The following is a 26,748-nucleotide window of genomic DNA, read 5'->3' on the forward strand; positions in this document are numbered from 1 at the left end:
TCGACGCGTACGGAAAATTTATCGGTAGCCGGTAGATGAACTGGCGCATGCTTCCGTCAGCTGAACACAGCGACGAAACGAATCGAAAAAGTAGAGAAACGAAGTAAGAAAAGCAGACAGTCTAACGAATCTGTCAATGAAAATCGCTGAGAAGTGAATAGAGACGGCAAATTAAAGAAACGTCATCGATACTATCTGACTCGTCTCAAAATTCACCCAGTGTCAGTGATCACTCAGGGTTTTTATCATTTTTTCTTAATCATGCTGAGCAGATATTTCGGTTCGGTCAAACTGATACAAGGCATCGTTAACCCCTCGTTTCGGAGGACTTTATCCGCAGGTGAGCTATTCTCATCGATGCTGGTCAACGTTAAAAAAAGAGAATCGTACGGTAGAGGGATAATAATCTATTATTTGTCGAAATAGAAATAACTATTTCGTTCCTCCGCAATAGAGCCATCGAAATATATAAGTATTCTTTAATAAATTTTCTCATCGATAAATTCCGTTCGTACAGCATCGATAAGATACGGGGAGGAGACAAACCGAAAGAAAGGGAAAGAAGGTGTTTTCTCCTGGCTAAAGGACATCTTGAAATACGGTGAGGCCCCTTCTTGATTAGATCCGATCATAATTATTCCGCGGTTGTTCTTCGACCGCGAGTTAACAGGCCGGTAGCCGTCGCCGGTATCGAAGGCCGGCCAGAGGAAAATTCGATGGGCCATCGGCTCTCGTCTTCGTCCCTGAGTACACGCTGGAATAATCTACTGGCCCGGCTACTGGTTCGCTTTCAACCCGTCTTTATCGAACATCGCGCGCGTTAAATACATAATAACCGTGCTAAAGTCGTGCAAAGCAGTGCTAATATAATGCTTTGTAGACGATGAGATCCAGGAAGCTCGAAAAGCGAGCAGCGATCAAGATCCGGTTACGATTCTCGATTATCCGGAGATTAATCGAACGTGTTCGAAAGACTCGAAACGCGATCGTATGGACGACCGAGGTTCGATCCCGTTGAATTCGGAAGAATACCCGAAGAACAACGGCGTTAATCGTGAACCGCGTAAAGGTCTGTCTTGTCAGAATCTGTTGGTTCCCTCGGAAAACATGGACACTTCGATACGAACGATCATGGATTGCGCTCCCGGGAACACCAAACCACCCATTCGAGAGCCGAACATGCCCGAAAAGCAAGAGAAGAAAGACGATAAAAAGGATAAGAAGAAGAAAAAGAAACCCGTGATACGCATGGAAGGTGGAACGATGAACGATAGCCTGAAAACAAAGGACACCCTTCACGATAACATGGACGTGAACTTTCGTCATCAGTGGGGCGTCAGACTTCCGGAAGAGGTGGAAAAGCTTCAAAGTATGGAACTTCGTCAGCCAGATGATTCCAGTTTTCAAGTTCCCGTTTACGGTAGGAAGAATTTACAGGTGGACATGAGTTCTTCGAAGAATTCCGAGGTGACTATGGACACCAAGAAAGAGGAACAGACGGAAAAGAGAGAAACGGCCGATTCGAGTAATCTTAACCGGGGAACAGAGAGTTCGCGGTCCTCGACGAAGACCGCGAACGTTTCGTCGAGCCCGATGGACGAGAGCAATGCCGTCGACGAAGACTACAACGTTCCTGCGGGAACAAAGTTGGACGCGGAGGTCTCGGCTTGGAAGGAGCTGGTACTGAGATCGAAAGTCCGTTTAGCTCCTTCGAAGGAAGAGCTCGTACCGGCGGATGGAAGACGAGCCGAAATGCTGTCCATACGGCCAGAACCTCCACGCCCGAAATTGGACGTGCAAGCTGTGCCCACGTCTAACGAACAACCGTCCAACGAAATGGAAGACGAAGATTTCTCGACGGACGTTCGTACAACCGTCAAAGGAGACACTGGTCGTACCGGAAATTTTACGGACGTTCAGAAGTCGGATAAAAGGAAATTACACACTGGCTCGACTTACTCTAAGCGAATAAATACCGCACACTCGCGACGATCACCTAGATCGCGTGGCTTTCTTCCAGTTATGGAAAACCTGAACAATGCCATCGGTTTTATAAGCTCGCAAAGAACATTCGGTAAGTAACGTATGACAATTTTTCTGTAACTCGTTCGATCGATTTAAGAATAAGATATTTGTATAGGGGTTTGCGCCGCGAGAATGAAACGCAAGATTCTAGAACCGATAATAACGCAACTTATCCGATAAAAATGAAATAAATATCAGTTTGTGTCATTTATCGAACGTTTCTTGTCAGATTTTTCTACCAGCACCGACAGTAGCTGCCAACAAAACGATCAGGCTACGGCGAAGGAAACGGAACAGTCACAAAACATTCGGCAAACAGAGCCAGAAGACAGGTTCGATCAGAGATCGAGCAACAGGGTTACCGGCGAAGATCGTGCAGACAACCGAGAGCCGAACGTTGCCAATCGTCAAGATTTAGCGGCAAACTTCGAGCAACAAACGCAATCACGGATAGATTCGGATTTGAAAGACAGTTTGAACAGAGTCACCGATAGCGAGACGGAGATTACGATGAATAGTTCGCGCGAGGAGAATCAAGATACGCGAGCAACGCGAAACCTCGATGAAAAGGACGAGTCGCGTTCCTTGTCCGATGATTTTCAAAGTAGTTTCGACTACGCGAGTATGCCTTACGAGGATGATTTTTATCCCGCATACGAATCCGTGACTTTCGAACCTGTGCCAGGTAATATGGTCGCGTTAATTTAGCGAGCGTCGCGAAATTCGCGAAATCAAATAAGATTAGAACCTTTTTCTTTTAGAGAAGTCGATCGACGAGAGAAGCAAGAAATCCGAACAAGTCCCCGCCGCGTCGGGTAACGTCCAACGCAAGGAAACGATCGTTGATTCGCCGGAAGAACTAGAATACGGGAAAGAATATGTTTCGGACGGCAATTATATTAGAATACCCGGCGATCCTTATCCTTACAGTCGAGAACATTTTAACAAATGGCGATCGTACGAGAGAGAAAACCCATCCAGACAAACCGACGTTCTTCCGTCGCTTCGGGATATGCATACCGATGCTCCTGTTTCTACCGAACACGGAGTATCGGATAAAGGTGTACGTAATTGAGAAAATCGATTAACGTTTCCCCGTCTAAGAAAATTCGGAATTTATGCGAAGACTGTACGCGATATCTTTTAGCGATTTACGAAAGGATTAACGCGTCAAAGTTTTAAACGTTTTGCTGAAAATTATTCGAAAATTTTATGCTTCGCTTTACGTCGATTTTATGTCAGTTTTATGTGCTTTTGATTAATAATGTCTAACATTACCTGTAACATTATCGAAGTGAAAATAAACTGTGTGGAAAATAAATACCGAGTCGAATATCTTTAGTATGTTTCGTTAGTATTCCCTGCAAAGCGCAGCGCGCGAAACATTTTCCGAGTTTCCACGTTCCCAAACTCTCGAGTTTTCAACCGTTCAACTTCCCCCGAATCCGGAAATTCTAACGCACATTGTACGGTAGAATCTTTACACCTTGTTTTTCTTCGCTCTGTGCGTATACGTATTTCTAATTTGCTTGTCCGGCCTCGTCTACGAACAGCGCTCGTAACTTATTTCGAAAAATTAGTCGATATAATTTTTCTTTAAATTCTCATTGTTCTTATCGATTTATATACAGAGACTCGAGATACGATGAAAACCGAGAATCCGATAAACGTGTCGAATCCTTGTGTCCGTGTTGAAAAATTAACAACGATCGAAACCAAGCATACGGATAATAGCATGAAAAATTCGGACAAATCGAAAATTTCTACCAAAGCGAGTCGCGTGGAAACTATTCAACCAGATATTCGTCTTCCCAATCACGAACTCGATACGAAAACTTGGCAGCGATTCAAGAAAAACAGTAAGTCCTGTATCCGTTTTTTAGCCAAATCGGTCGTGAGTCACAAATAATACGATCTAAAATCGAATTTTTAGAAGCAACAACCCTAATCCAGAAACCTAAAGTGAACCACAACGTAAAACAGAACGAAGAGCATAAGCCGGAGGATATTGTTGCCCTGAGAAACGAACAGTTATCGTGTACGTGGTTAATAGCCGGTCTATTACTTAATAATGTTGTATATAATTTTGAAGGTTTTTCCGCGATACTTGATATTTACTCGATTATCTGTTTGCAGCGGTGAGCAAAGACGAAATCGTGAAAATCTACGAATCGAAGAATTACGCGTATCTTCGAGCCGAAGAAATGAAAAATTTTCACTTGAAAATCACGAAATCACGCGCGAACGGACACGAGACTACTCTCTAGTAGCAGATTTCTTATTTCATTTTGTCTAAACGTCGAATCTAAGAAGCTATACGATCTCGATAATTTCATTTTTCACAAATACGATCAAATTTCGCTATTAGTTGGAAGAAATTTCCGAAAATTTCTATTCAAGGGCATACGCCACTCGTATCAAAATTCAAATCTGGTAACATCGTGTTGTTTGGCAACACTGTTACCATGAACCGTTTGAAATTCACTTTTCTGCCAAATCGGGTTACGTCGAGGCGCAGTCGGTTCAGTATATCGCTAACGATACAGAATAGAATTCGGTTAAAAGTTTAGTTCGTACTACTCTGGACCAAAACGAAAATGTGTCGTAAAGATCTAAAACTGTAGGAAATATATCGCGTCTACCGTCTCCGTTTATACAGAAAAAACCTTCCACGCAATCGTTTCCTAACGGATTCATAGGTTTGATTTACGTGTTAATAGGCGTGTATACGTATACGCGTACTTCATCGTTTCCTGTCTAATCCAGGTGAGTTTAATTTACAGAAATTATCATCGATGTTTCCGCGGACGACCCGACAATGAACGTATAATTATATCAAGTTCAATTACGCGACTCGATATTGCTCGAATGCAACCAGATCAAGTTCTCGTTATCATTTTTATCATTTTTATCATTTTTATCATTTTTATCATTTTTATCATTTTTAGAGGAACGGACTGTGACGTTGCATGTTACGTTATCCAGTGGTATAACACCATGCCCCACTTAATTAAATCTTATATTCAATTAGCTCTTCGTATTAATTGTACCTATTGTTTTATTTGAAAGGAAGAGTCTCGTTTCCGTAGTTAACGCGATCGACTTAAATCGAAAGAAACTCGTAGAATCCAGAGGAGGTTTTAAGGGTTTCTCGATCCGAGAAACGAGCAGCGGAGCCGAGTATAAATTCCAACTCGATCCACCTGTCGAGGATCGCGGTAGGCGATGCAGAGGGGTGGGGTGATCGCGGCAGAGGAACGATCGCGATCGGCTAGGTCGTTGAAGCGGACACGTGTAGTTAGGTAGGCATCGTGTGGATCTTCGAGAGCGGCTATCGGATACAGCGACGGTGTTATTCGTGCGAACTATCGACCCGTTCGCTTCGAGATGCGTGTCTACCGGTCACGAACGCGTCCGTCCGCTTCTGGCCGGAGGCTGTTATTTCGCCGACGGCAACCAGCATCTTCCGAATCGTCGCGTCGACCCTATCTAATCATTCAAATCGTGCCCGTCCTAATCGCGGTATACGCAGCGCTGTGCCACGGCTCATCGCTCTTCTTTGGTTCCAGCTCTCGACTTCCACACACGCCAATAACGCAATAATGCTAGATTGCTCGGCCCTCTGATTGCTCTCGTGCCGCGTAACTCGTCCTCTCCTCGATAGGTTATACGGCAGCTGCACCGTTCCGCCATTTTCATTCTTTTTTCCTCTACCGTTAAGTTCGCGTTGCACTGTCGCGTTTCTACCGGAACTATCGAAACCCCTGCAGCGATAACAATCGATACCTCGTAACGCGCTTCATCGGATCGATCAATTACTTAAACGAGTCACCACGGAAAAATGAAAGAAAGGAATACTTAATTTATCGAATCCGATCTATCCCCTTAAAGGAAACTTGCGTTCTTCTTCGTCCGAAAATTGGTGAAATTATTCTCTTAACCGACGGTTAACAGCCTTTGATCGAACTTATCGTCCGTTTAGTCGAATAGGTTACGTTGGAATTTAAGAAGAAATCATATTTTACTCGCGAACTCGAAGCGCGAATGTTCAGTTTACCGCATGTTTTATATACTCCAATAATTTATGGAGTATATGGTGCCGTTCTACATATATCATTAAAGAAGGATTAGTATCGTTGCGAAGAAGTGTGTAATCTACTGATTCCTACACAAACATTGATGATATAATTATTACGAGAAGATAGATAAGGCTGTAAAGCTATTCTTGGCATAGAAGAGACCGAATCGGATAGGATTAAAGGTACTATTTTCACAAAATAACTCGCGTTAACGACTGCCGCGTGTCTACGGTCATCATTAGCGATTAAAGGTTAGTTCGGAAGAGAAACCAGTTTCCTCGGCAACGAGATTCGGTGTTTTTCATTAATCCTGTCCTCGATCGGCGAAACTCATCCGCGGTGAAAAACTCGATACACTGAATTACGTCGAGTCGTTTTTCAAGTGACTTACAACTTTCGTGACGCGAGGTATACACGGAAGGAATTTATAAAACCGAACGGATAGATGTAAGCTCGTGGAACATAACGCGGAGGAAATTGCGATTGGCGGTCTCGCCGAGTAGAACTGTCCAAGGTGGCGTGATTACGTGTGGAAATCAAGACCAGTGACGTTATCGTTCCGCGATTCGCTCCTCGGGACGTCCAAGCCTCGATACATACTTCGTTTCTTTATTCGCGAGACTAACGGCCTCGCGCCATTGGCGTAACTAACATTTTTGCACGGGAGAGGACTAGTCTCGGATCTACTGGTCTCGCTAGGCGTTTAGGTCGCCGCGCGTACGATCGCGATGGATTCGAGCGACGCGCGTCGCGTCTCCGCGCGATAGTTCGAGATATCGGGACGATCTAGCTTCTCGGTCTGGTTCCTACCTAGTTACGCCAATGCCCCGGAGTAACGAGTTTCACACGATCGGCGAACGATGATTTCTGCTCTCGATGGACTCGAGGAAGAGAGAGAATCGCGGCCTGGCAATCAGCGCGTCGTTGCTTTGCTCGATTTTACGAAGTTCTTACGGATTTAATTAAACTTTTATTTTCGTCAACGTTTACAAGTGTTCGGAACGGAATCGAACGGTACCGTTTCACCTAATTTTTCCGATCGTTTCTGCGAGAAGGTTATAAGAAGAAGCGAGACAGGAAGTTAAACAAGCATGATTACGTATAAATCAATTTGTTATGGATCTAAGTTTTCCTGCCGTACCGTGTTCCTGCTATCTTAAATAGAAAAGAAACAACGATAACGAACACGGAGGTTTAAGTATTTTGAAAATCTTCTTAACGCGCGGACATATCTTCTTTATGTATTTTATATATATTTCCTCCGAAAGCGAAGTGTCAGTTGACGATATTTGCGAGGATCGTTCAATTTCTCTTGGTATACAGCTACCGCTTTAACGCGGTCCGTCTATTAGTTTAATTAATTCTTGTGGGCGAATTCGATGAGAAAGCGTGCGATATAAAGGTTGTAGGTTGTACGGAAGCAACGTAGAAAGGTGCACTCTCGGTCGAGAGTCAGCGGGCTTGGTCCAGGATTGGCATTGGTAGCAGACGCGGTTTTATTTACGACTAGAATCGCTGACTGCTCCGGGTTCGCTCCTCCTTGACCCCTCTCCTTCTCCGTTTTCTCGTCTGGTTCGCACAGGGGTTAGAACGATCCTATCTCCGGACGTGGCCGCGGATCATTCCCTTCGGAGTCTCTGCACTATAAAAGATCGCCCTATGGTTGTATATTACTCACGCCAGCCTGTTTTCACTTGGCGCGGCGATCGGTCCCGATATCATAACTCCTTGTCGTACCGTCGTTCAACCAGCAAATCTACCCGACGACGAAGGCCTCCTCCTCGTTGCGATAGCAATTCCGATATACCCCGGCTACCCTGTAACGCGACCACGAATATCTCGATTAGATGAAACTTTTACTCTCTGTTGTTCTTTTTTCTTGGTTGGTCCTTCGTTAAAAAAAAAAAAGAAAAATAAAAATAGAAAGAAAATGTATGGTCCAATTCGAAGATATTCGCCGTCGAAAATTTGAATTCTCACATTTTCTATACGTATATTCTCAAGAAGTACTTATAACGCAAAAGTTGTTGCGTTTCGCGTTTTCAGAGATCTTCGCCCTTGCTCCAAAGATTTACCTTCCTATTTTTCCGAACGAACAATCGTAGTCCTTCGCGAGCTCGTAAGAACGATGCGGTGCGAGTTTCTTTTCTCGCCGTGTCCGCGATGATCGAAGGTCATCGAGAAGGCAACGAAAGCAGCTCGTGGCAACGCGTTAGGTTAGGCCATCCTCGAGGCAGTCGATAATCCAAGGCGGTGGGTGCGATTATTCCCGTCGACATACCGAAATAGATGGTTTACAGCCTCCCTTAAATACGTCAACGTTTATGCGTGAATTCCCGAAAGTAAATCGACGAAGAATGTTTTCGTACGACGTCCGCCTCGTCGCGAAGCGAAGCCAACTTAAACGTTGAAAGCGTTTTGGCTTACCAACGTCGTTATTAATAATAACGCGAACACATCCTTTGTTTACGATATCATGGTCTTCGTTAGAAGGAACCCTTTCGCGTCAAGCGAATAGAGTTTACGCAACGGACATCGGAATCAACGATTTTTCACGAGTTATTTGCACGACTCGTTCGTTATTAACGTAGACGCGTACATACAGTTGTCCGTGGTATACATACGTTATATTTGAACATGTGAACGAGCACGCTATACGTATGTTCTTACGGTGCGCGCAGTGACGAGACACGTGGAGACGTACAAATATTTTATCTCGATGTTTTCGAATTGTTCGAGTAAAAATAATGTTTCTACTTTGGCAAAAGTTTCCTCTTATCGGTTTTAATTTCAACGAACAATCCACTTCGAGTCCCTTATCTACGAGACTTTACTCGTGCTTTCGCCTCAGGTACGAGTTAAGGAACCCTCGATGCTTCTCGACAGCGACGCCACCGTCCTCCCATAAATCCTTTTTCACCACCCTCGAGGAATCATGGGAAACGACACCGGCTCGCTGTCATTCGCCAGGGAAAACCTCGTTGTTTTCGTGCTCCCTTCGAATTAGTTCGAGTATTTAGCGATACGAAGGTTACTCGCGTTGTTCCGTTTCTCGCGTGTCAGCTCGCCTCTCGCTCGATACACGTTTCGAGACTAGTTTATATTTTGCCGGTGTATCGTGATTCAGAAAAGTGATTAAGTATAATTAGAAGAACAACGTTGAAGGACCAGCGATTAAGTTATTTTAGCCGGCGTTCAATTTTGCAACGTTCGTAAGAGTCGCTAAGACAAAAAGAAGGTAGCGTTATCGGCGTAAATCCACGAATCGACGTGTCAACGAGCATTCGACGATTCTCCCCGCGGAGGTTTCGTAGCGTGGCATGGTCTGCGGTTGACGTCGATTAATCACGCGGGTGGCTAAGTGTGTGCGTGCGTGCTGCGGGCAACGACGTGTCGGTGACTTGCAACTACGGCTGCCGCCTATCATATTAACGGGTAATTGAAAGATATCCGGCCGGAAAGCGGCACCGTGATTTTTTGTGATGTCACTACGAACACCGCGCCACACCGCGCCGAATGATCGCGGGGTGACTTGCACCCACCATCGCTCGAGCCTCCGTCAGCCTGCCGAGACGTTTTCGACCCCTTCTTCGCCTCGCAAGATCCAGCACTTTTCCCTTTTGTCCTTCATTTGTCTTCGAAATAGTTACGCATCGCGACAGAGGCCAGTTTCTGTTTCCCGAAAATTTCCGGTACATGTTTGCTACGTGCACGAATTTCGTTACTCGCTTATCCGGTAAAAGTAACGTAGAGTCCGAAAAGCAACTCTCCCGGTGAATCTGGATCATTGGTAGAGGAATAACGATCGCAGAGAGATTTTCGTGCCACTCGTCGAAATTATTTTCTCGTTAACGGAGAGAGGAGAACGGAACGATTCTGTTCTCGTCTCCAGCCAGTCAGCATCTTTCGAGAATGAATTCTGCTCGTGACGAACGTTCGGTAGTAATCGACTTCTCGATGATCGAACGTTCCGACTTTTATTAAACTTCTCCCGCTTATTTTCCCCAAGAAAGGGGAAGTGTTTTTTCCCTCGTTATTTAGAAATCAAGTTATCGTCGATACTCGATTAATTAAAAAATGGACGATTAATCGGTGTCTCTTCCTCCGGTTACTAGTACGCGACGAAAACGTGTCGTAAATTCCTTTGTACTCGTGCACACGCGTAAATCGGTGTTACGTGCATCGGTGGAGGAACAGTGCCAAGACGCAAAGTCAAACAGACGTTTATCTAACGCGTAATGGCATAATTTGCGAAAGGGGCTTAATCACATCAGTGTTACTTGGTCGTCCAGCAGAGTGGAATAAGCTGATCGTGTCTCAGACTTCCCTCTGCCTTGCTGCTTGCTTACCGTTCGTCCGTGGAACCAAATTGCATTACACCGTAAAATCATTAGAGATTCGCGAACCGTAATTAATCCATCGACTGTCGCCATTTTAAACGATGAAACGACAATCGATGAAATCGTTGATCGACTAAAGACGTCGATCGAATTCTGTCGAATTCGAACAAACAATATTTAGACCAGTCGCGTGGATTAAACTTTCCGATTCCCGAAATACAAAAATAAACGCACGCTCATCGAGTATGCAGTTCGGACAAGAATCGACTGAACGAATTAGAATGATACAGGTACACCGTGGAGCCGATCGAACTTACGTTCCTTTTCTCTCGTAAAAGCCAGTAAACAAATTGTTCTCGAAACGGAGCAAAAGCCGTTCTCCGAACTATCCTTCTCCTCGGAACATCCTCCCGATGTCGTGACTATAAACAAATCGTCGAAATAACGTGGCGGAGCTCGGCAGCTGTTGGCAACGTGCCTCTGTTGACATAACTTTGACAAAGTCGTTGACAAAGTCTCGGTTGCAGGCGGTTTTTACGAGCCCCGGCCCATTAAGTCCTGATAAATCTTTCGGATCGTTAGGTACTATTTTGAAGCCGCGCGAACACGTCCAACGTCTCTCGCCTTGTTCTTACTCGTCGTTGACGATTGTTCTCCGTTTGTCAACCCGGTGGCCACCGAGAGCAAACAAACGTTCCTTGCCACCCGTTACGCGACCGTGACACACGACCGTCTTCGAGCAGCACGCGCCTTCTACGCGACGATTATTAATAGCCCTCGACCGACTAACTGACTAACTCTTTCCTACCGCCTCGGGAACGGATCGTAGCTTCTGCTCCCTTCGAGATGTTATCTCGAGGGCTGAACGGCTCCACGCTCGCTTCGAACAGGGACAAATTTTCACTCGCCGGTATCGGTATCTGCTACTCCACAAGTTCACGTTCCATATGCTTAACGCTTAACGGGTCGCTACGAAAACCGAGTTTCGCTCGTACATCGCACGGAAGCTCGTCTTTCCGAAACCATATGCTACTACCGTTGCTCTAAAATAAGACGGAAACGTCTACTTTGTTTTCGCTCTGGTTTCGTGCAACTAATTTACGAGCCAACAAACGACACTCGTGTCAAACATGGTTAGCGAGTTCTTGGAAACGCTAACTACGCTGGATAATTCCTGTCGCGACAGTCGTTCGTCTATTCTTTCTCACAAGTATAAGAAAGAATAAGTATCTCATATGCCTCTACTTCCTTCGTCAACTCGTTCCTGCAATTAATCATTTTTCAAATTAAACTCAATTAAAGGAATGACATTTTGGCATATTTGTTCGATTAATCGCAACATTTTTACCGTTAGATGTCCCATGATCAGCGACCGGATGAACGATGCAAAAGCATGGAATTGTCTGCGAAAAGCCTGGCTAAGAAGATCGAAAACTGTATCGTAAGGTAAGATTGGGAAAAAAGAAGAACACGAACGTTTCGATCGATCGAATCGCGATTCGTTCGGTCGGTACAACTCTCTCGAGGAGAGGGCTGAAGGGTCGAGAATCGTTGACCATCCTCGTAGCCCAAAGGCATTCGTTGATTAACGGTCGTGGAGGAAAGCCACGGGATTTTAATTATCCGCGTTTGCTCTTCGCAAACACCGGTCAATCTGGTTTCCATCGCGAGCGTACGCGCGCTATCATCCTGATTTCAAAGTAAAAATTCTAACTGGACGCTTTGAATCCTCGCTGCCGAGTCAACACCGACTCTCCGAATTCGGGTTCGCTTCGCGAGCTCGACGACAGCTGGGAAACTTACTCTCGGATATCTTTCAACGTATTATTTCGTTCGAGCCTTGCACTTTCGAATTTTCACACATTTTTTACGAAGGGAGGAAAAATTTCGAAAGCGTACTTTAATCCTTGTCGATCCAGATAGCCCTTTAAACGATTAACATATACGTATATCTACTCTGTCGATAAATACACGGCAAACGTTTGGAGTTTAGAGTCGACATAATCACGAATTGTCCGTGTGACGATGCGGTAAGGCAACGAGTCAGCGGCAAAATCCTGTTTCGGTATTTTCTTCGTCTCTCGGAATAAAGCTCGGCTGGGTTCTGCGGGGTTCGAGGCGGTTCGGTGCGGCAGTCGTTCAATCATTCGCGGTGTCGCGCGACAAGAACCCTTTGACACGAGGAAGCTCATTACGATCGAATTCCTCGGGAACGAACGAGCAGAGACGAAAAAGAAAGTGTCCATCGCAGGTATGTATTTCTAGCGCGTTAGAGAGGGCCCCGGTGTCGGTCGCGTCACACTCGTGACAAATGAGACGTTGTCGTGCGTTTGTTCAAATTACTCCCGGCATTCCGCGTGCGCGCTCCTCGTCTGGCTCTCAACGAGCTTTGAAATATTACCCTCGTCACCTCTAAACCGTTTCCTGGGACGAGTACCACCAACGAAAAACACCTCGCCTCGACGCGATCGTCTAACAGTCTAACGGTTGATCCTCTTCGAACGACCATCGCGCTTTTTGCCAACGTACAATGTAGTTAAGTCACGAATCGTGAGTGTGCAGCCTTCAATTGTCCGGCTTTTTACCACGGCAATCTTCTATTTAAGTATGAAACACGCTTTTTATCGTTTGTACGATTTGCTCGTGTTCGAGAGCCTGTGCGCGAAGCGTGACTGCTTTTTCCTCGAGTCTTACGCCTTAGGCTGACCGATGCGAGCGTTTAATACCGACGTTCGTATTTTTATCCTAATCGAACCCGGATAAACAATTCGAAAGTTGAAATTAGACGTAGGCATATTACAACGCGGAGCTGACCAAACGCTCGAGGAACATTCGAGAGGCGTTTCGTGGTGAAATTCGTCGAATAATTCCTGTCCGTGGACGGGACGCGTACAGATTAGGGCGTGACGTCGAGAATCATCTCGCGACGGTCGTGCTCCTCTTGTCGGCGACAAGTAATCCGGAATCAATTACTAGCTCACAACCCCGAGGAACTGCTACGCCCGTGGACGGAAAAGAGACGAACCATCGGACGCGACGACCTTTTAAGAGGCCGACGATCATTAATCACCCGCTTTTTAGCTCGAAATTCCCTCGCGCCTAGTTTACAAAACGAGGGTCGACGAAATCGCCTCGTCACCCACGACAAGGGTGCCGCTTTTTGTATTTTCACCGATCAACGGACGATCTGCCTTCCGTATCGGATCGTTCCATCGACTTATGTACGATTACCTCTAACATGCTCTCGAGTTGCCCGTCTCGTCGAATCGTGGAAAAGGACTAATCGTACTATTAAATCCCAAATATCTAGTTTCATCAACTAGTTTCATGATTTCCGATAACGTCCAGCATCGATTTAATACTTGTTAATAAGAAAACGTTTTCGCATTACCGATCGACGAACAGGCATCCAGCAGTCGAAAGAATCGATCCTTTTCGACGAATCTCGCTCGATCAGTCACTGTAATTGATACCGTCCTTCTCGAAACGAACTCCGACGTAGAAAAACTGGAAAACAAATGAGAATCACCGGGGCACCTCGCGCACACGGAGCGAAAGATCCCTCTTCTCACGGAGAACTCGTACCGTGTTCCCGGTATCGCGAACCGCGGGACGATAATTAAGTCCTTCGAACAAACTCTTTTTCTTCTGTCTCTTACTTATAGAGGAGATAGAAGAAAAGAAAATTAGTTAAACGTCCTTAGCCGATCGATGGCGCGCCACCACGCGGGTTGACTGATAACCTCGGAAACGTGAAAAACGACGCGTCGCGTCGTCGATAAGATTTATCCCGTAGGTTTCCGAAGAACGATAAAGCCGCTTTACATAGCGGTAGGCGCGATTACAGTATCGATATCGAGGCGGGTTATTTCGAGTATATTAATGTTGATTCGATAACGGAAAAAAAGAACGATTCGCGCGATTTGCGGTCGAACGTGGTCGAAGGTGATTCCGCGGAAAACTCGATTTCAGACGTAATGCTGACCGCAAATCGTTTTCGGTCTCTCCTGTACGAGCTGCAACCTTCGAATCGAACCGTTCTCCGGCTTTTCTCCGCTTCTCCAAGAAATCGAAGCTACGACAAAGAAGAGACGAGTCGACAGCTACGACGAAATAACACGTTACGGTTGGACAGTTGGGCAGAAATTGTGTCGGAACACGCACGTTTCGATCCAGACATATGTTTCGGTGCAGTCTTCTCTCGCTTGTAGCGCTCCAACTACCGTTTACCTGTACGTGTCAATTATGTGTAATTGCCGCTCGCTTTGCACGCGGATACTGATTATTTCATGACACGGTAATTAAATTCTTCAGCTGCGGAACTCACCTTTCGTCGAACCCGTACGAATGCTCGAGTATCAATTGAAGCGCTCTAGAGCCTTTAGAAAATAAAATACTCGAGGTAACACTCTCGGGACCGTATTATCATTTTTTTCTTTTTCGACGGACCTGTCGAATTTTAAAAGATGGAACGATTTCATACTAATTAATGTACTAATTAATGTGTTATAAATCGAGAGAATCAGGAGAATTACGTTTAAATAGAAAGATATAAAGTAGAAAGACGAGTTCGTCCAAGTTGTCGCGAAAAGAGCAACGACAAACGCTCGCGTCGCGTAGAAGGTACCGAAAGCTTTATAAACGGTTTATGAGCGCAATAATCCGCTCGAGAGTAACACAATACAGGCTAATTATAGAGGACGAGGTCCAGGTTGGCCGACAGGCATTAACGTACGCGTTAAACTCACCGTCGACGACAGCCTGGGTGGCTTCCCTATTTTCGTCTTTTTTCCTTACTACTTTTCCTCTCCGTCTCGCTCGCTCCGGCAGTTTCCCTCGCACTTTGATCCTCGCGATGCTAATGCGTCTCTGTTATTTCAGTCCTTATCCCTGACAGCTAGAGATGCCAGGCGACTTTTTCGATTCGTGTAAACCGATCTTCGAGCGTCGTACAGGCAACGTAACGAGCGATCTCGAACCGATACTAATCTTCTATTTCGTTTTCTAAGTCGTTTTCGAATTTTTAACCGCGCGGACTAACGAATCTTCGAAAGAGACACAGGTTAAATTTCGAGCGAGTTCGTATCCGTAAAGAGGTTCCAGAATTATATCGACTCGACCGCAAATAACGAGATCGGGTAAAGTCAGGGATCAAACGATACTTTGCGGACACTGGAACGAGATCGCGGATACTTTTTGCCCCGATGGTTATGCACGAACGACCATGTGCGCCACGCGCCTTCGATCCAATTTAGAGTCCTCTCGTTTGTCCTCCTTCTCTTTATCGATTCTCTTTTATTTGGTTGACCGACATCGACCGATCTACATTTGAACCCTTAACGGTGTCCGATCCGTTTCTTTTATTCGAGCTGCCTTCGAACGAACGTCCGTGGGATCCCTGGATAATATACACGGTATACAGGGTGTAACGCAACACGTGGGAAACGCTCGGAGAATGGAAACATCGTTCGAAGACAATGAAGCTAATACCAGCGCACACGTTCGATTTTCCTTTGTATTCCAGTTAGCGAGTTCTGAGTGATTTCGTGATAAACGATACCGAGTTCAGTCTATTATTCCCTGTTCTCCGTCCGGAGTTTCCACCAGATTTCTGCCATGAATCGATTAACGATTGCTCGAGTCTCGAGATGAAACGAACCAAGGTCGATAGAAACGCGTTTACGAACTTCCATCGAACGATGTACCAATCGTTGGCTTACCTCGTATATGGAAAATCATCGAAACCAAAAAAAAACTGAACACGATTTCGTGCTGTAACTTTCGAACATCGCGCGCGGTATATCGACGTAAACGTTCATTTTTCGCGACGATTACGTCGAACGTTGGCCGCGTGAACGTTTTAATAATATTTTTCCAGCCGAATTCGATAAATACGTAAACGAACAGAGAAAATCGTGGCGAGACTCGTCCGAGGATTATTATAGACAAATAGGAGCAACGCATAAATTAAAGCCTACTTATAGAGCGATATAACGACTCGAATAATATTCTGATTACGTAATTATCTCATGGACCTTGCTTTCGGGTAGCTGCTCCGTGGAAGTAGGTAGAACAGAGCAATAAATTTCGACGAGTTCAACGGAAGTTCGCTTCCCTTTTCCTTCTTAACGGGTTGAACACCGCGCAACTCTTTCTCCTTTACTTGTTCGCGTACCGTGCTGAGAATTCGCGAATCCTTTTCGTTACGATCATTTACGTTGGTCAGTGAAGCTTAAGCCGTGATCCGAGAAAGTTGGAAATAACCTTCTCCGAATATCTCGTACGCGTTACACGTAATCGCCGATATATCGCGCGAATCATTCTTACGAACTTTTTCTTATCGTTATTACTATCGCTACCGCAGCGAATCATTTTTCCAAGCTATTTACATGATCGCTACTAAATTAAAAGGGAAGTTGTATCTACCGTAGATTATACATCTGAGCCAGAAGCGTGGAATCTTTACGAATGTCAAACACGAGTAAAGTTTTTTCATGACAAAACGAAGGATTTACAGGAGGATTTAGAAGAGAAAATCCCATAACTAATTCTAAACTGGTAGGATGAAACACTTGTTACGTAACTGCGCGGCAGAATGAAATATTTGTTAAACACCTGATAAGCTGTGTGAGCGTTCCTCGGCGCTGAAAAGAACCTGCCTAGCTTCCTCGCGAACGCACGCCAGATTAATATTGCGTGACTAATTAACGCGAATACCAACAACGCATAATTATTTAGTCGCGAAAACAACCGTACACGACTTTTCTCGGATCTATATTTAACCGTAGAAATCGCGTCGATGGTATTTTTACGCTCGTTTTATTACGATATCGCGATAGCTTCGACTCGACGCGATCCGAGCGATCCGAGCGATCCGGTTTCGATTCGCCGCGAAATGACCGGTCGATCAGATTTATAGAAAAAGATATTTGAACAGTGTTCGCGGTAATCGTTAGTCGACGATCGAAACAACGATGCGCTCTCGTTTACCGACTTAGTCGGAGGATAGAATACCGAGACGCGCCTAAATTACTTATCGCGATCGATGCTCGATTTCTGATGAAATCGAAAAAGGTAAGAAAAGAGAAGGACGAGAAATCTATCGACGTTTCTAAGTATGGTAAACGAAACCGAATCCAAGTATGGCAAACCGTACGTACGTCTCGAATATGTTGAAAGACGTCACGAAGGAGAAATTACAGCGGTAGGCGATGTTGGCGTAACAAGTAGAAGAATTCCGGTAACGGTAAGCTCGTTAAGCTCGTATAGGCTACTCGTATAGGCTCGACGAACGACAGTTCGGAGTCCCGGTGTGGGAGCAATGGGAGGAAGCGCGTGTTCGTGTGCTCCTGTGTTCGCGGGTAATAAAGTCGCTGGACGTCCAGCCAGAAGTGGGTTTTGTCCTGTACCGATAATGGCGGCACTTCATCAAGCTTCCTCGACTGTAACCCCTCTTCCTGCGGGACACACGCGTCTACTCGCGTCTTCCTCCCGTAGGAGGCCATCTGTTTCGTCATTACCGGCCAAGCAGTAAACCACCCCCTTCTCTTGTCCTCGTCCCACGGGTGATACATCGTGTTTTCTTATTTGCCGGACGTGCTGCGGGAAAATCGTCCGAGAAAATCGAGTGATTTGTCCGGGAGGTGTTAATGGTCCACCGTACGCTTTCCTTTCCTCGGAGTCGCGTCTTCTTCTTTTCTTGCGATCTTTCGCTCTGTCCCTTTCGCTCGCGTACAACACTCTATCGATTTCTTTCTGGCTCGCGCCTAACAAATATTGTACTCTGCCTTCCAACCGTGGTAGGCGGTCTCGAATCTTCCGAAGAGAACTTGACTCCTTTCATCTCTCGTTATGCATTCTTATCGGATCGAAATATGTCTCCGTCGATCTCGTAAAACTCTATTTACCTCGACGACAAAACCGAACAATTATCTCGAAGGTTCACGGTTATACCGAGGTAGGATCGTTTTGTCCTCGAGTATTTCGAGTATGACGACAAGTTGGTTTCGTCGAGTAGGGTGGTAGGTAGCTAGCGCAGAAGCGACGAGAATGAAAGGAAGAAAGAAAGGAATACGTGCCGCGTATACCGTAGCAGAAGAATATCTTCGGGAGCCGTGAACCTGTCAATAAGGTGGATTCCCGAGCTGCTTGTTCGGTAGTGATGGCCTAAAAGAAGCGCCGCTGTAGGAAGAGGAACCGTGAGTTGATCTCTCCAACCCGAAGGAGGAAGAAGAAGAAGAACGAGAAGAAGAAGAAGGAGAAGAAGAAAGAGGAGAAAAGCAGAAGCTGGAGGAGGATAGGAGGAGGAGAAGAAGAAGGAGGAAGAAGAGGATAGTCAGAGAGGCGAGTGGATATGGCTGGCCCCAGAGATCTCGGAAGCTCGTCTCACCCTTCTCGAGGCGGCGTGACTTGCAGCTCGATTTCTGGCACACAGAACTGACGGATACCCGGTCCGATGCTTTTCTTCGAATGCCGTATCGGGACACGAAGATGGCCGCGCGCTAGTCATTAGGCGGTATCGCGCGAGAGATCGTTAAGAAGCAGCCTGTAAAAGGAACGCGTCGACGCGACCTCTTCTCCTCCCCCTCCTCCTCCTCCTCCTTCTTCTTCTTCTTCTTCTTTCTCCTCTTCTTCCTTTTCTTCTTCGCCTGTAAGCTTCGTCCGCTTTCTATCTCGGTGACGTTATGTAATTACCGCCGATGAAATACGCGTCGATCGATGATACTCTTCCTTCGGACCAACGAACTCTTGTCTGATCTGTCCGTTTAATACGCCAGTTCTGATACAGTGGGCATTCTTCGCGTTTCTTCGGGAGGTCACTCAACTTCGGGATAATTATCGTGTATCTACTCGGATAACGTAAAAAAAGAAAAAAAGAAAAAAAAACTTTAGCAGCAAGAAATGTACGGATCTAGGAATCCGTCGCTACTAACGCGCGTACAAGTCTTGGAGCATAGGTATTTTAGGATATAAGAGTGGATATTGCACAGGGACGTAGGAACGTTAAGTAAAATGGAGGCGAGAAATCGATCCGAACCTGTGCGATCGGTCTTACTCGTTCAACGAACAAGAATTACCGATAATCGATAAGAAATAGGAAGTACCATCGATCCACGATACAACGATTGTACGTTAGTCAAAGATGATAATCGATGATCGTACGGAAAGGGTTAATATCGTCGCGAAGGAATGTCAGGTCGTCATCCATCGCACGGATCCATCACCTCGATACCATGGCTTACAGTATTCAACGACCGTATTAAAAAAATAAAACTGGTTATATTTTTATTTCTCCGCTGAAGAGGGACGGAGCAAAGAGCCGCGACAAGAGGCGTAATTACGCTAAACGATTTCCGAGCAGGCTCTCTCTCGCTCGGACTCGCTTAACGATGGTAAATGCGGTGGCAAGAAGGATAGTCCCTGTCGTGGCCACCTTTCAAGAGGCCGTTCCACGTCCTTGCCTCGTGTGAATCGGAAGATTAGTCGATTCACGGTGAACCACGACGATTTCGTTCTTGTATCGGTCGCTCGAGTCCACCGTCCAGGTTACAGTTACGATGCCATGCCGCCACGCCGCGCCGTGCCATCTAATGGAACGGCCGTTTTTCGACACGCTTTTATTCCTGATCGACTCTCCATCGACGGACCTTTCAGCCGCTCGTACCCGCGTAGTCGCGAAAAACTTAACGGACGCTTAGTTTTCGATCCGATATGCTAATGGTAAATGCTTTTTCAACGATATAGCAAAATATAGAAAAAACATATTTTTTGCACGCATTTAATCGACCGACTAATCGACAACATTAGCGACAAATTTTAGCTTTCGCGAATAAAACGTTAGTACGACGATTTCGAAATATCGTTGGCCGAATTTGCTTGGTGGTAAAATCGCGTTTCTTCGGACGAATTCGAATCGAGTCGAAGAGCGGTAGACTCGCGCGAAAGATATAGTGCACGGCTTCTCGTTCAACACGGTATAACGCACCGGCTCTAATCGCGTGTTACTTCGTCGAACCGTGGATAAAAAGAGCCCTCGAAAGCGATACAAAGTCTTCTATCGTTGTAGAAAGAAACCGAAAGAAAATCGGGAAAAGCAATCTCTTCGAGTTCATTTTTGATATCGTTTAATTAGTTAATAACGTATCGGTTAATGGTTGGATTAAAGAGATCGATTAAAGAGAAGTTATCGGTTATTTGTAACACGTAATAACATGATAGGTACAAATCGTTCGCATAGGACAAAATCGAAGAGTTCGAAGGCCGTATTAAAATCAAGCAACTGTTGATCGGCGATCAGCCTCGCCTTAGCTTCGTTAGCTGACTTTAATTACGGATCGACTAAGATCGTTGTCGCGAAAATAAGGTATTGGCTAGTTCAATAACACCGGCCGCGGCAAATCATTCATCGTCTTGATAGCAATTATCGTAATTAACATCGGCGTAGCAATCGTACACGTGTATACGATCATTTTTCTTCGGATATAGCCGTTTACGTCTAACACTTTACAGATTCGCATTTTTATTTGTTCGCGCGTTAATCGAAATCGAAAATATATGCATCAAATGTATATGCACCAAATGGATAGGAAATTAGCGTTAGCTAATAACGATAAGACGACGAGTGAAATTATATAGTCGCAATCGGTTTAAGCGTATGGAGGTGAATAGTAGAAGCAAGCATAATAAATGGATCGAAGCATAATAGGAGCATTCGCGGGGTGACGGTTAGAAGCGAACTGACAACCTCGAACCCTCGAACAGTTGGCGAGGTCAAGCAGTCGAAGCGATAACATTAATCCGGAAGGTCGAGATGGCCTTCTCGCGGTCGGCGAACAGCAATCCCGAGCGGCCGAGTTCCTGGATACTCGTGTATAAAGCAACCAGCCAGAGTCCGTGGAATGGACTCGGAACTCCGCGCTTACCCTTCTGGACACGAGCTGTCTTGGCTCTGTCGCGGTCTGTCCCTAGACGGGATGCGGTCGAGACCCAAACTCTCCTCCCTGGTCCCTCTGTAATTTTAATAAGCCATATTACGAGCTCGTAGCTACGGAAACAGCTTCCTTTTGTGCCGGACGAACGCGTCCCCTTGTCGGACGTCTCTCGGATAATTCATGCTTTGCTCGAACGTACCGTTTCAGCTTACCATGGTTCGATAACGTTTCGCATCTGGTTCACGAATCTGTCCCTTCTTACAGAACTTTCAAATTTTCTTATGAATGTTTGCTCGCGAGAAAAGCGCGATTATTTGTCGGTAAATTAAATCGAAATTATTGAAAATTTCATCGAGATTCAACGAACGAATCAAATATGAAGGTAAAAGAGAAGAAAAAAATAAGCTGTACAAGTATCCGACTATCGGATAAAGGAATTTTCAAATTTTCGAAACTAAAATTGTAAACTTTTTTTCTCGAAACGTATACGAGGAAATTCGAGAAGTTTCTCTCTGGTAACGCGTTTGAAATTTCTGCTCCCGCTCATCTACGAAACGATATAGAAAGAAAAAATAGAAAGAATTTGGAGGGGTGACGACAGATTGATTAGCGGATTACGCGCCTCTTATTTCATTTGGCCTGCGGACTCGAGGGTCGTTTGGAATAAATGGGATATCGCTTTAATGAATTTCCAGCGGAACGTCAGGAGGCGTCATCCCCAGCGCAGAAGGCGGTTGTTCGAGGATTAAGTAGGGCAATCTGTGGCATTTTTTTTCTCGCAAACGACCAGATTTTTATGCCTAATTAATCGCCGGAGATCCGAGGGCGAGCAACGGGACTTACGCAGTGAAATTCGCGGGATACCGTCTTTCGGCTGGGGTAATTTAGTGATTTGTGTCCTAGATTAGTAAATTATCCTCCGTGTAATTGGATTTTGTAGGTCGATTCTCAAACGCGAACTTAACGCTTCTACGACGACTGCCCTTTCCCGTTTTCGATCATCGATCGTTTGCCGATCATCGATTTTCCGAGCGATTCCGTGACCGATATACATATATATAACGAGGAGAAACTTTTTTCGAGGCAGTCGTTTATCGATCACGCGAACGAAGCGTACGACGAGTATTTGGTAGCCGAGAAGAAACTGCAGGAGCCCAAAGTTATCCGCGAAGTTTCGAGTGCAGAGCTAGTTGATTTATCGGGCTCATTACTGCCAGGAAAGAGGGAGGACTACAGGCAACAGCCACCCTAGCGGCGTGTTTTACAAGACGGCATTAATTGCTCGAATTAAATATGCACCTCTCTCCGTGGCGTAATTTATTTCGGTTTCCTTAAGCACTTTAAGTCGTCGCGTCGGGAACTCGCCGCATCGCAGACGCTTTCCACGGACGTTAATAACGGCTTCCTAAGATATTAATTGACGCCGTTCTTCGTAAAAAGCATCCCTCCGCGATGCTTTAATCTTGACCTCGCCTCTATTTACTTGTTCCGTTTACTTTCGATGAAAGCGATTATCGTCGGTAGACGATTCCAAATGCGTATTCTACGCGTTTCGATTACGTAGTAAATCTAATCGATTATTCTTTAATTCTTTTCACTATGTATACCCACCTATACCTTAATATTACGTCGACTCTAATTAGGTCGAACGAAATTCGAGCCGTCTCGTCGTCGTATACAGGCGATACCCTTGCGAAAGATTAATAAATAAGACGCTCGAAATACTGTTTCAGAAACGCTTTGGACGAGGAAGAGCGAGCGCGGAAGGCTCTGTATCTATTGAATGCCCGCGATCGCCGAATTGCCTTTTTGGAAAAACGCGTTGCAGAATTAGAGAACGTCGCTGACAACATACGCGGACTCACTCTTCGAAATTCTACGAAGATATCGAACTCCGAACGAGACAACGAGACTATTTTCGATTTCACGAAAAGCGAAAGACTCTTGGAAATCGACGACGAGACCGGAAAAAGCGAGCCCAATTTCGATCGTATGGAAAATTCGACTAAAACATTGGACAAGGACAGCGATATCGTTTCAAACAGCCAGATATCGATACCGAGATTAAAGTTATCGAAATGTTCGAGTTCAAACTCGGAAGAGGACATCTTTTCCACGGCGATCGACTTTTTGGTCGATAAAGGCAGATCTTCGACTTCCGTCGCTTCTTTTTCCAGCGATAATCAGACTTTCGTAAAGAGTATAGAAGAAAATAAATTTGGGGAGAAAATTTCAGACACGAAAAACGGAGCGAAAATCGAAGGGTCGAATAATCGAGAGAAAATTAGTGGAGACGAAAAGCTCGTTCCTAAAGAAAAGATGAGTGATTCGGTTGCGTTTATGCAAACCGCGCAAGAAATTGTTGGAAAAGAACGGTACAACTGTCCAAGGACCTCCGCGAGTGTTCCGTGGATTCGTAGGAAACGCAGCTGGCGGAAAAAGCTTCGATATTTTCAGCCGAGAACGGAAAACCGAGTGGAACAACTTCCCGTGGGAGATGGATACGAGATCTTCGCGACGTTCCGGTGAGCGACATATTCATTTTCCGTCTTGCTAATGCTCTTACATTGTTTCCATTATTATCAAGTTTTATTTTTTCCGAAAAAAAGAGAGTACTTTGCTAAGGGGAAAATAACGAAACTCGGAAAACTTGGAATAAGGTTGGGAAACACTGATCGATCCGACGAGGCATCAACGAATAATCGAGAGTTCTCGCGAGTAAAGGGTTGAAGCTGTTCCGCGCGCGTCACGTAGCGGCCGATTTTTCCACGCGCAGACACGAAAATGCATGTAATTAACTGAAATTGATGTTGAGCGCGAGCACGGCCGCAATTTTAATCGGCTGTCGTATGATAATTACGCGTGGCGGGCAGCCCTCGACCCACGCCGGATAAATCATCTCTCGCTCTCGTCTTGGAGTTATTCGTCCGTTCGTTCGCTCGCGCCATCGAAAGCCCTGCAACGATTCCCAGGTATTCATTTACTTCGTATTAATCAATGCGTGAAATTGATTACGGCTAGCCGAGACCCGTAACGAGGGTTGCCCGTTCGAAGAGGGGCGACGGGGGCAGAGAGAAAACGTGGATGGGAAAAGACTCTCGTCAACCGGCAAACATTCGTTCCACGTTTTTCTCGCGTTCGACTCGATTGTCCTTTCGGCCGAAATTACTCGCGCGCACAGACACGCGTCCTTCGAATACTCGAAGGCAACGATTAACGATATTTTCGTCGATTCACCTACGACTCGTGTTTCCTGTTAGAATCTCCACTAGCGAAATAGTTAATAATTTGCAGGTTGCGTATTTTTGATTGGTAACCTAATATCGACTGCAATATCGGACGTGTAATTAATTTCCTCGTATGGTTTCCTCTGAACGTAATTAATTTCTGCATACGTAATTGCCGCTGATACCGTACATATTTCTACCCTATAACACGGTGTTTCGTGCACTTGTAACAATGTAAAACCCTGACCAACAGCCCTCTTTAACGTTTAAGGTTTTCTCGTTAAAAATACATAATTCTAAATATATTTTCCACGCAACTTGTCGATATTTCCAACAGGCAGCGTTTTGCTACACGAAGGTGGCTAGAAGGTACTTTTTCTTCCTTCGTAAATTCTCGCGATCTTCGTCTATGGAAAACCCTTTTAGAAGATAATGGAAATACGTTGGAACGTCGTTGAAAGGGAAAGGACGCGATCGACGCGACGGAAGAAGCCGGTCGTATTTTTGCTTTCTCAACGAGTCTCGTAACCAACGGAATCGAACCGATCGTCGTCACGATTCGACAAAGACGCTCCTTAAATCCTCGAGCCGCTCGCGATCCGTTGTTCGATATCGGCAGCAGTTGGCAGGTACCGCGATCAGCTTAGCAAAATCGTCGCTAGTGAGGAAATCGTGTCGTTTCAGCGTGACAGCCAATAATTCGATGACCTATGACATTGCGCGAACCGTGCTCGCGTTGTCGATCGACGGAAACGTTTCTCTATACAGAGCGAATTAGATCGAAGAGCAGAGGTTAAGTAATCGTCGGAGACGTCGAGGACGTTGCAACAGAGCTTTCCGCTTCGTTCAACGATTCAATGGGACTTTTTACCGCGTAATAACCGACGATTATCGCGTTACACGAATTTTAATCGACGTCACAGTCGATTCGCTATAGTAAACGAGGTCCAACGAGGTCATAACGCGACCATCGTAACGCGTTGTCAGCAAATTAGCGTGCGTATCGGCTTATTTACATTATTGAAAAGGAATAATGTGGAATACGACTCGATCGTACATTCGGTAGAGTCGCGGTATCGGTAACGACTAACGAGCGTTATCGTAAACGACGATACGTCGCGTGAAAATGAATCCCTCGCGGTCGAAATTCGACTGGTCGCTCGAGTCTCGAGCTGGACGCGTGCACGTACCGTCGGTTAATTGACGACGGTTCCAGGAGGAGGGGATATTATGAAAATGCTCTCGTTCGCTCGAGCAACAGCGAGTCGAGTCGTTTGCGTAATTCGTTATTGCGTACGCGAAACCCTCGGTATATACGGAATTAACGAGCGGACCCATTAAATTTAACGACCGTTGACTCGGTTGTCCACGTGGATGGTCGTCGTCGTTAATCCGATCGACAGAACGCGATCTCTCATCTCTTTTTTTACATTTTACTTTATTTTAGCGTTTCGTCCATCGAGTAATTTACTCGAAAGCGAAAATAAGAGACATCGGATCGATAGGAGAAAAGTAGATTCGTCGTTCGCTGTAACAGTTAGCGAGGTTAAAAACGGTAACGGTAAAACTTTAGGAGGAAAGAATAATTGTCGTTCTCCTGCTTTCGGTATCGCGTTCCGTTTCGACTCGTTCGCGGCAACCACGAAGCCAACACCTTCGTCCTTTCACGGTCACTCGTTTCACCGTGCAGTCCTGTTCCGTGTCCTTCTTCGGCATCGCGAGTTTCTCTTATACTTATATACCGTCCAATTAGCAGAATCTCGGTGACACCGTGGCGGACATTAAAAGGAGTAGCATCGGATAGACAGTCGGTGACGAAGGTAACGGGGTATTACTCGACGCGAGGCGGCGCGACGCGACTCGGAGCAACGCGACGTGTGTCCAGCAACGGTGATCGAACCAGTCGAGAAAACCGAGTGGCATCTTCACTCCGTACACGTTCCACGTTTCTTTCGAGCTAGCTGCCGAACCTCCAATTAAAGTTGCCAGTCGTGGCCACGATGGCAGCGTGCTTGTTCCTCTCGTACGCTTCGATTCCGAGATTCGAGGAAACAGATAACGCGCGAGTCGGCAAAGAGATCGTTCGCTGACTCGACGAGAAATCGAAATCACCCCGGACCGGACCTAACCGTTCCGCCGTAGCGTC

At 45.6% G+C, this 26,748-nt stretch overlaps 2 protein-coding genes across 3 annotated transcripts in view; both read left to right on the top strand.

Moving 5' to 3' along the window:
* Positions 1–106: 106 nt before the first annotated feature.
* Positions 107–3,346, top strand: LOC100875827 (uncharacterized). Its single transcript, XM_012285467.2, has 5 exons — positions 107–340; positions 518–601; positions 881–2,074; positions 2,255–2,710; positions 2,787–3,346. Exons 1-5 carry the CDS (start codon positions 262–264, stop codon positions 3,098–3,100), a joined length of 2,127 nt encoding a protein of 708 aa, XP_012140857.2. The 5' UTR covers positions 107–261; the 3' UTR covers positions 3,101–3,346.
* Positions 3,347–4,287: 941 nt separating this feature from the next.
* Positions 4,288–26,748, top strand: part of LOC105662510 (uncharacterized) — a 119,678-nt gene continuing 97,217 nt past the window's right edge. For both annotated transcript variants that reach the window (XM_076531575.1, XM_076531576.1), the window contains exons 1-3: positions 4,288–4,791; positions 11,799–11,890; positions 23,109–23,900. In XM_076531575.1, coding sequence (XP_076387690.1) covers positions 11,799–11,890; positions 23,109–23,900 — 884 coding nt within the window. In that variant the 5' untranslated portion in view covers positions 4,288–4,791. The remainder of the gene's footprint in view (positions 4,792–11,798; positions 11,891–23,108; positions 23,901–26,748) is intronic.

The sequence above is a fragment of the Megachile rotundata genome, chromosome 5, assembly GCF_050947335.1.
Source record: "Megachile rotundata isolate GNS110a chromosome 5, iyMegRotu1, whole genome shotgun sequence".
NCBI classification, from domain to species: domain Eukaryota; kingdom Metazoa; phylum Arthropoda; class Insecta; order Hymenoptera; family Megachilidae; genus Megachile; species Megachile rotundata.

What these genes read in the sequence shown, in the direction of transcription:
- LOC100875827 (XM_012285467.2), top strand. Translation starts at nt 262, where the DNA reads ATGCTGAGCAGATATTTCGGTTCGGTCAAACTGATACAAGGCATCGTT. An exon ending in TCGGAGGACTTTATCCGCAG is followed by an intron (nt 341 to 517) that starts GTGAGCTATTCT and finishes CCGTTCGTACAG; the next exon opens with CATCGATAAGATACGGGGAG. An exon ending in GACTTTCGAACCTGTGCCAG is followed by an intron (nt 2,711 to 2,786) that starts GTAATATGGTCG and finishes TTTTTCTTTTAG; the next exon opens with AGAAGTCGATCGACGAGAGA.